Genomic DNA, 10,367 nt, shown 5'->3' with positions numbered 1-10,367 from the left:
ACACACACACACACACACACACACACACACACACACACACACACACACACACACACACACACACACACACACACACACACACACCGCGCGCGTGTAAAATTATTATATCTAACATTTTTTTTCTTCTTTATTATATTATCGTATAGTTTATATATATATATATATATGCATTAACATCATAAATATACAAATTATTATAAATGTCCTGTAGTAATTAACTTTTCCAGTACACAGATTCTTATAACATCCTTTTTCAGTTTCCGACAAGTGTTTTCGCATTTAATCACAAAACATTTTTGAACTACTTATTGTTAGATAAGACTTAAGACTTACTTCCTATATAATCGTCTATAAGAAAATTGCTTTTTGTTTCTGATACAAGCTCGCGATTTTCGTCAATGTCACAAAACATGTATATTATTGTGTATAGAAGCTTACCGCATTGTATGATTGCTCGTGGCAGCGCAATTATTGGGAATACGCCGAAAATATCAATGATGCACAGAGTAGTAAAAAACAACGACAACCCCGAGTTCGTATACTTCCAGCATAATGGTATATTCTCGCAATTCATATTGTGTAAAGTGTAAAACACTGACTGCTACTGACTGAACTGTAAGTTCAGACCGGTTTCTCGTCTCGGTAGACACTGAAGTAACTTGATATCGTATCGAACCTGAGCAACTTACACCGCATAGAAGTGTCCGGATGAAGTCTTACAATGTATATGACTTTCGTGTTTAGCAAACAAATAATATTCCATCTTAGGATACTTTTTGCGTCTTGTTTAAGTAAATATAAAACGTTAGCAAGCAAAACTTTCGTATTACTTATTTAAAAAATACAGTACTAAACTAGTTTTTATGTCAATTATGTTTTTACTTTATTACATAATCAAACCCAAACGCTATATCAATGTCAATTTATTTATGTTTCTGTATTTATTATCTAAAATACAATATATATCGTTTAAGCTATTCTCTCGTGACGTTTATTGTTAATTAGTTTTAGTTAAATGTAGTTTCAAATAATATATAATGGTAAAATATTGTCGAAGTTAGAATTAACATGTATTAGTAATTGCCTACTGCATGTATTTAAAAAATTGTTAATTTTAGTTATAAGAAGAGCTATAGTTAACTTTTCAATTATTAAAAACCGACAGTTACATGATACAACAAAATAGTGAATACATATAATATACTTATAACGTTATTTTCTAGAATTGTACATTTACTTGATATTAATACGAATTCACGATTTACTAAACGTGAAAATCATTGTATCCTTATTTAAATATATTTTAAATATATGAAGACGTAAACGTCTTGTATGTTACTTTTATCGGTTATTAACTTACAAGACATCTAGTTTCTTCCTAAAGCTTACTTTGTACAAATTTATAATATTCACATTCATATCTCATTCGCATAAGCGAAAATAGCATAAATAATCTTTAATCTGCAACGATAATAAAATACCGTCAGACTCTATGTTTTTTCTCATCCTTTCTTTTTTTTCTTCGATATGTACATATATATGTATTTTACTTATGTCAGTGTGTCAACTATTTTCGTTGACAAGACTGATTGCGATATTATAATTTGCATACTGTGATGACTGTAATTATCAAGCGAAAAATGAGCCATACATTACGTTTTAATTAATATATATNTACTATTAATATATTATATACTATACCAATTCGTTTTTCTATTTTGTATTATTTTCTTCATCTTACGGATTTTAATCATAAATATTATATATCTTTTCATATAATATAATTACCTTTAAATCTTTTTTTATGTGAAATGTAAGAAACAAATATATCTTAGAAAGAAAGTGCCAAAAGAAACTGCACACAAAACAGATATAAAAAAAAAAGTTTAAGAACATATATTTCGGATTTGCAAACACTTTGCAATAATGATAATTACAATCGATTTGACTCACAATTGACTTATTGTAATAAACAAATATCAAAATATCAAAATAAACCACAGAAGACGGTGTGTACAAATATAGTACATATGATTGATAACGATGTATAACGTACTCACTATTCTGCAAACATATCTTGTAATTAACAATGTCTCGCAATAAGCATCAGCATTAATCATCTGTTTCGTAAGCAGGTGATGCCGGTGAGTACGTGGGACTCGTTGGCGAATATCCCGGTACGGGCGGTGAATAAGTCGGACTAGTCGGCGAGTAACTCGGGCTTGTAGGTGTATAAGTTGGACTCGTAGGCGAATATTTAGTGCTTGACGGCGAGTACTGTGGACTGGTGGGTGAATATGTCGGACTAGTAGGCGAATAGTTCGGGCTGCTGGGCGAATATCGTGTGCTGCCAGACGCAGTGTGCTGCGGCGAACTTGGTGAATAAGACGGACTCGTAGGCGAATACGTTGGACTGGTTGGCGAGTACGTAGGACTTGCCGGTGTGTACTGTGGCGATGTGCCAGCGAACGATGGAGAGGTAGGCGAGTAACTCGGGCTCGTAGGCGAGTATTTGGGACTGCTGGGCGAATAGCTTGGACTCGCGGGTGAATACTGGGGCGAGCTAGGTGAATAACTCGGTGAAGTTGGCGAATATGAAGGCGAGGCAGGTGTGTAATTAGGCGAGCTCGGCGAATAGCTCGGAGAGGTCGGCGAGTAACTCGGTGATGTAGGCGAATAACTTGGACTTGTGGGCGAGTAACTAGGACTTGTTGGGGAATAACTTGGTGAGGTTGGTGAATAGCTCGGACTCGTCGGTGAGTAGCTCGGCGAGGTTGGAGAATAACTCGGCGATGTTGGTGAATAACTCGGACTTGTCGGTGAGTAACTTGGCGACGTGGGCGAGTAACTCGGTGAAGTAGGCGAGTAGCTTGGTGAAGTAGGCGAGTAGCTTGGACTCGTCGGTGAGTAACTTGGTGAGGTTGGCGAGTAGCTTGGACTCGTCGGCGAGTAACTCGGTGATGTGGGCGAATAGTTTGGACTTGTCGGTGAATATGTCGGGCTTGTAGGCGAATAATTTGGACTTGACGGCGTCATGCTAGGCGATGTTGGCAAATACGCGGGCGATGAAGGGGAATAACTGGGCGAAGTTCCGCCCGCTGGTGACATCGGGAACGGACTCATGCTTGGTCCTGGACTACCAGGACTTCCTGGTTGTGGTGAATAAGCGGAATAAGCTGGTGACATGCCCGACGCGTCTGACGCGCCTGACGGTGAAAAGCATGCACCTCCAGGAGTCATGCCACTACTTAAAGCTAAAATAAAAAATTACCATTTTATAAAAGTTTTTATACAGAGCACAGAAAAAATATTCACAATACACATAATAAAAACTTACCGGGTGACATACTTGATGCTCCATAACCAGGAGTAGCTCCTATCCAAGGTGTCATCTGAGGACTCATGCTAGACACACCTGTTACACTACCAAAGAACATTCCTGCCGTTCCCATCATACCTGCTCCAACAGCCATTGGAATTTCGATACCAGATTTGCATTTTTCAGCATCCAGTAATAAATCAAAGCAACCTATAAATGTTATTATGATATTACTTTATAACTATTATCTTTTTCCTTCTTATCACTTGATAAGGATATTAAAGGACTTGTGAATAGAGATTTACACATTTTATGCTCTCACTCGTGCATCTCGTGAAATATAAAGGATCAATCTAAGATTACCTGTTCCAATACGTGGGAGTTGTCCCATTATAATGTTTTCTGATACTCCTCGCATTGGATCTACTTCTGCATGAGATGCGGCATCTAATAACACATCAACCGTTTCTTCAAAAGAGCATCTGTAAAGTTGTTAAATATTATAATTTTCTATCTTTGCAGAGGATATTCAGCGCACACATATACACACGCGATCGCGTAAATACGTATTAACAACACAATTGTACATATGGTATCGAAATTTCAATATACATGCATGCATTAACAGACTCAGTAAAAGAAAACATGTTCACTGACCTCATAAGAGCGCCGGTATCTTGTCTGTTGATACCGTGTCGTGTGATCGCCATAAGATGACCCTTCGCTGTCATAACGTCGCAAAGTAAAGCAAGATGTCTGTAGTTAACATAAAGACCGTAAAACTGCAAAACTGCATTCATTTCCTTTTCTACGGATTTTCGTACGGCTTCGATGCCGAGTACTTGAAATATTTCACAGATATCGTTGCTGAACGTTCTTACGGGATCCACGTCCCTTTCACTCAGCACCTTCATCAAGCTTGTACCATCAGTTTCCAAAAGCCATTCCGCAATAGCCTTGAATTCACCTGTTTCTGTGATAACAATGCGTTTCTTGGAATCTGTTTGCGGTAAATGCATATAAACTTTGCCAATAGCTTCGATGCCCTGAAATATTGAACAGAATATTGTGAAAATATTTGATTGTATCTTATTAGTTAAAAACCGATTAATAACAAGCATAAAATTACAAGTAATTAACATTTTATATAAATCTATTGTCGTAGTATACCTGCAGAGTCATATCGCTGAGCATGTTAGCTTCAATGCAACGCAGGAACATATCGTCCTCCATCTTGTCTACACTGTCCTCGTCTGTGTCCTGAAACTTATTATCGTCGCTGTTCATTATTCTAATCCGCAGTACCAGTTTCTCAGCGTTGTCGTCATTAAATATACAGTTCAAATCATCGCCAAAGCCGGCATTGATCTTTTCAGCAATCTGCTCCATGGTAAGCTTTTTGTCGGTCATTCTCTTCCTATCCAGTTCAATGCGAAGTAACCACGGTGATATTTTTGTAGGATCAAAATCGGGCATTTCGTAATATACGTTGACAAATTCCTGATCCTCCGCGATAACTGTGTTTTGCGGATCTGGATCGTAGTATATTGCCGTATTCGCAGTCACTTTCTTCAGTGTCGTGTGTTCCAATCGACAAAGCACGTTTTTCGCTTTCTCCGCGTCACGCGCAGCCGCGCCTGTTAAGAACACCGTGAGCGACGGAGCCTTTGGTTTCTTGCTAATATTTATTATTTCTTTAAGACGTGGTACACCGAGTGTTACGTTCTTCGAAGAAACGCCCGCAAAGTGAAATGTATTCAGTGTCATCTAAATATTGGACAAAAATATCGTGAAAATACTCGATTGTATCTGTTACGCTAGTTAATAAGTAACGAATAACAAACATAAAATTATAAGTAATTAATATAGCAATTTTGAGAGCAATCTAATGTTCGTCACAACATACCTGCGTTGCGGGCTCGCCAAGAGACTGCGCCGCTAAAGCGCCGACCATTTCACCGGGCGATACTTGGGCTTGCTGAAATCTTGTCTCGATTTCGCCAATCAACCACTCAAAAGCTTCGCTGGATAACCTAAACTCTTCGGACACGCATTTAGTGCACAAAGTTGATCTCACCAAACATTGGAATAGTAACGTCGCATTTTCATTCGCCTGTTTGCTCAATCTATCGTCTCCAGCTACAATGATACACTTATCCAAAAGATCTTTTACACCTTGAATCACTTTCATAGGACTGAGATCAGTAGGCGCCCTCTTGTTGATGTGAAAAATTTTTTGTACGTTCCAGATCATCCTCTGTAGATTGCAGGGTAGTACAACTTTGGACTCGCCACTCGGGAAAATCTCTCGAAGTACAGCGCGATCTCTATTGAGTTGTTCCCACTCTCTCTCCAGCTCGGATATCACCTCACCCGAGCCCATCATTTCCCGAACGATGTCCTCGTTAAATATGCGCCGTAAATAACGCTCATTGGTTGGATCAAACCGAAATTTCCGGTCGAATGCTTTGTTGCTTACCTTAATTGTAGGCAGATTTTGAAACTCGACGGTCTCGCCGCAGAGACCGTCCTCTCCGTAACGCAGCTGGATCAGCTGACCAACGGAGTTGCGCACAGTGCCGTCGTAGTGCACCATTACTGACTCCATAGCTTTTATCAGACGACGTTGGATGTAACCAGTTTCGGCTGTTTTCACAGCAGTATCGATGAGACCTTCACGACCGCCCATAGCATGGAAATAAAATTCTGACGGTGTGAGACCGGCTAGATATGAATTCTCAACAAAACCGCGAGACTCGGGACCATAATCATCTTTTATGAAGTGCGGCAACGTTCTCTTACGGAAACCGAACGGTATCCGTTTACCTTCAACGTTCTGCTGCCCTACACAAGCAATAACCTGACTGATGTTGATGTTAGATCCTTTTGAGCCTGATACTACCATAGCCTTCAGATTGTTATATTCTGTAAGAGATTTCTTGGCAGAACCTCCAGTCTTGTCTCGAGCGTCGTTTAATATTCTATTCACTTGGTTTTCGAATGTCTGACGTAGCGTGTTACCAGGTGTGGGTTCCAATTCCATGTTATGTGCTTTCTGAATCACCTCTATTACGTCTTCCTTAGCTTTTTTGATCGCTTTTTGAATTTCAAGATATGTTTGCGGATCAGCGATAGTGTCACCAATACCAATCGAATGACCTTCCAGCAGTAACCAATTATTAATGACGGTCTGGATATTGCCATAAAAGCGTCCGCATGTATCGTGACCTAACTCGAGCATACAAATGTGAAGCAAAGAACCAGCGGATGTGCCAAGAGTCTTTTTGCAGAGAATACCCATCACAAGTTCTCCGTGTTCTACCATTACTTTGGTATCGCCTGGTGAAATCCACTTGTACGGACCGTCGTCTTCTTCATCTGGATGTGTGCTGTGTGTACGTATCATATTCACATTACCCGGTATAATGAGAGAAAATAGCTGCTTGCCAGTCCACAGTGCTTTCGGTTTTAAAATGCACGGTTGCGGCATTTTACCGTTCCAGCTTGGAAGAAACATAAGAAGATTCATCATTTGTTCTTTCTCGATAAACACGTCTCTTTTAGTCATCTTCCTCACAGCGGTCAGAGTGTCTTGTACAATTCCCATAACAGGTTTGTTTGCCTGTGGCGTGATAATCTGTCGCGGAGTCACATGAATGTTCTCAACCTCTGCACGAGTCTCCATTGACTGTGGTACGTGCAGATTCATTTCATCGCCGTCGAAATCGGCGTTATACGGCGACGTGCAACTTAAATTCATACGAAATGTACTCCAAGGTAAAACCTTGACACGATGGCCCATCATACTCATCTTGTGCAGTGTTGGCTGCCGATTGAAGATCACGAGATCACCGTCGCGTATATGTCGTTCAACGCGATAACCGCATTGCAAGTGCAAATCTGAGGATTTTGGATGAAACCGCAAATCAATTCTTTCACCGTTATCGCGAACTATGTACTTCGCGCCGGGATATTGCGAATTACCACGTCTGACCAATATTTGCATCTTGTCGATGTTAAACGGCGTTACAATCTCCGGAAAAGTCAAGTTTTGCGCTATGCTGCGCGGCACACCGACCTGATCAATGTGCAAATTAGGGTCGGGCGTGATAACTGTACGCGCGGAAAAGTCCACGCGTTTACCCATTAAGTTTCCACGAATTCTTCCTTCTTTTCCTTTCAGTCGTGCTTTAAGCGCCTTTAGCGGTTTTCCCGATTTCTGCATTGCCCGAGGCATACCGGGCATGTCGTTGTCAACAAGTGTCGCTACATGAAATTGCAACATCTTTATATTCTCTTGGATTACATGCGACGCGGCGCCCGACTGCTCATTGCGTATTAATTCGTTGTTTGACTTAATAATATCCGCTAACTTGTGCGTCAAGTCATCCTGATTTTTGGCAGAACCATACATGATGACCGCGGGTCTTACGGATAACGGCGGCACTGGCAGCACCGTGACTATCATCCAATCCGGTCGAGCAAATTTCGGATCCATTCCCAAAATAAATGATTCTTCGTCTTTAATGCCCTTCATGATTTCCCAAGCTCTCTCCGCTGTGATTACCATCTTCTTTTCTTGAGAGTCTTCGTTCACGTGTTTCCATTCGGCAGTAACATCCAAACCGACCCGTCTAAGATTAGGCTGATATCTGCCGCACCCACCATGACCTGGTTTTCTGTCCACTTGTGGTTGATTCTCTGGATTTTCTTTGTTGTTAATATCCATTTCATCTCCACCTTCGCAGATGTTCTTGCTTTTGCATAAATCATAAACAAATGCGAGTCGCTTTCGTGGCTGTCCTTTTGTTTTCATAACAATTTCTTTGATTTTTGGATTATGCTATAAATCACAAAACAGCAAATAACAATTAAAAATATTTTTTTCATTATATAATGTTAGTTGTATATTATTATCTATTAGCTATTATCTATGATCTATTAATATTTTAAGGCTTAAGATTTTACACTTAATTTATAGAACTTTTATCAAATTTAAGTTACAATCGTATATTTTTCGAACTATATAAAAAAGCTAAATAAACACATCAACTTATAAATTTTGCAAAAAGAAAATTTGTATATTCTATATATAAATAAACTTATATAAATAAATTTAACTTTTGAAGATATTTACAGCAATTACTTACAGGAGCAACGAGTAGTTTGGAGCAGTAAAAACATACACATCGTAATATCTTGATTGTCTTAGTAATAAATCCTACATGAAATACTGGCTTTGCAAGATCTATATGGCCAAAGTGGCCAGGACATTCTGTCATATTACCAGCACAAGTTTGACATCTGGAATTTCTATCAATAACACCTTGTCTTGGATCCATAAGGCCACCCAGTTTAGGGCGGCCTCCTTCCATAGTTTCTGGAAATCGTATGCCTCCATCTGTGACTGACATACGACGCTATATAACAAATACAAATATTTTTACTATCATACAAATTTTTCTTTTAATAACAAAACTTTCATCTATTTATTGTGTATATGCATACATATGCTATATATTGAGTGTATATTAATGCTTATAAAAATATATAAGTTAACACACAAATCAAAGTATAAAATTAAAATATACATACAAAATTATTATAAAATTATTATTAAGTATACATACAAAATTGCTTTTAACTCTTTAGTTCCCAGATTATTTTAGTTGAAAGCAGATAGCTTTCGATTAACTTGAGCATGAAAATGAAAGAGTTAAATGTACAAATTTGATAAAATCATAAAAAAGGTGAGTATCTTCATATATTTGTAATACAAATCAAGCATCTAATATTTATTTACATAAATGTATATATTATAAAAAATTACATGCCTTTTCTTTCTTTATCTTATGTTTCAGTTTATACATACACATACTACTACTACTACTACTACTACTATTACTATTACTCTTACTATTCTACTACTACTACTACTATTATTATTATTTGTGTTGCAAATTTATCATTTAAAAATCCAACAATTATATTTATAAATAATGTTTAGACATTAACAATGGCTGTTTGAAGCAAAACACTGATGATGATGTGTATGCAAAAGTGTGTTACTTTATTTGTGTGAGAAAACTAATATATAACGTTTTCGGTTACAAAGTAACTGAGTTACTTTGTAACTCGCTGAGCGTAATTATGTGAAGTTGTGTCAAGTTTGTTTCAAGAACTTTATAACCATGTCCACACACTTATATTGAAAAAGGCCTAATTCGAAGGCCGAAAACGTTATATATTAGTTTTCTCACACCCAAATAAAGTAACACACTTTAACATACACATCATCATCAGTGTTTTGCTTCAAACAGCCATTGTTAATGTCTAAACATTATTTAATTTTAAAAAATTTGAAGCTGACTACACCCATCATCATTTAATTATATTTATGTTATCTTATACACAAATAAATATTTAAAGTTAAATAATTTCCACAATATACACATCACGATGCAAATATTGCACGAAGTTGTTTAGATTTTAGGTAATGGACTTACGAAAATAAAATATGCAGAAACATGAATTTTATAATGCTAGTTCTTTCGCAAGGGAGTATTGTAAAACAAGCATAATTTTACTCACTATTTCATCTGGTGAAAGAATACCGAATTGGACGCGTTTTACTGTCCGTAGAGGTGCTTTCGAGTCTGAAGTAGCCATTTTGCTAAAGCTTAGTGAAACATCTCGATCCTATCCTCTATCCACATCTTTCTCCCTCAAAATACCTTCTGCCTTCTGCGTCACTACACGAGTGTGACCGTTAGCTAATCAGATATGTGATATCTGATATCCACTTTTAAAACATATCAACGCTTTTCAGCGCTATCTGGTGTGTTAAGCTTGTTCTACAATACAATCGTAAGCTGTAAGTCATAAGAAATTGACCAATCACAATCGATTATTCTTCTGTGATATATCTGTGATTGCTCTATTTCTTGCGACTTAGGGTGCGATCCCATGCAGTTATATTTCGCGTAACGCGTATCGCGTAACCAATCAGAGACGTTCCGCGTTTTCTTTACGCCTGTGTCAAAAAGTC

The 10,367-nt window shown here is 37.9% G+C and overlaps 2 protein-coding genes across 2 annotated transcripts in view; both read right to left on the bottom strand.

Moving 5' to 3' along the window:
- Window positions 1–1,658, bottom strand: part of LOC109862223 — a gene marked incomplete at its 3' end in the record, with an annotated part of 17,343 nt that extends 15,685 nt beyond the window's left edge. Inside the window, exon 1 of the mRNA XM_020442212.1 lies at window positions 439–1,658. Within this exon, the coding sequence (XP_020297801.1) occupies window positions 439–574 (136 nt within the window). The remainder of the gene's footprint in view (window positions 1–438) is intronic.
- Window positions 1,659–2,013: 355 nt separating this feature from the next.
- Window positions 2,014–10,073, bottom strand: LOC109862221 (DNA-directed RNA polymerase II subunit RPB1). The gene is made up of 8 exons (XM_020442211.1): window positions 9,911–10,073; window positions 8,470–8,739; window positions 5,226–8,162; window positions 4,490–5,086; window positions 3,977–4,365; window positions 3,683–3,801; window positions 3,338–3,529; window positions 2,014–3,254 (listed from the first exon to the last, which is right to left on the bottom strand). Exons 1-8 carry the CDS (start codon window positions 9,986–9,988, stop codon window positions 2,113–2,115), a joined length of 5,724 nt encoding a protein of 1,907 aa, XP_020297800.1. The 5' UTR covers window positions 9,989–10,073; the 3' UTR covers window positions 2,014–2,112.
- Between the last annotated feature and the right edge of the window lie 294 nt (window positions 10,074–10,367).

The sequence above is a fragment of the Pseudomyrmex gracilis genome, unplaced genomic scaffold, assembly GCF_002006095.1.
Source record: "Pseudomyrmex gracilis isolate BER0280 unplaced genomic scaffold, ASM200609v1 scaffold_1510, whole genome shotgun sequence".
Taxonomy (NCBI): Eukaryota; Metazoa; Arthropoda; class Insecta; order Hymenoptera; family Formicidae; genus Pseudomyrmex; species Pseudomyrmex gracilis.
The sequence above is the reverse complement of the archived record's forward strand: the minus strand, read 5'-3'. Positions and strand labels throughout refer to the sequence as shown.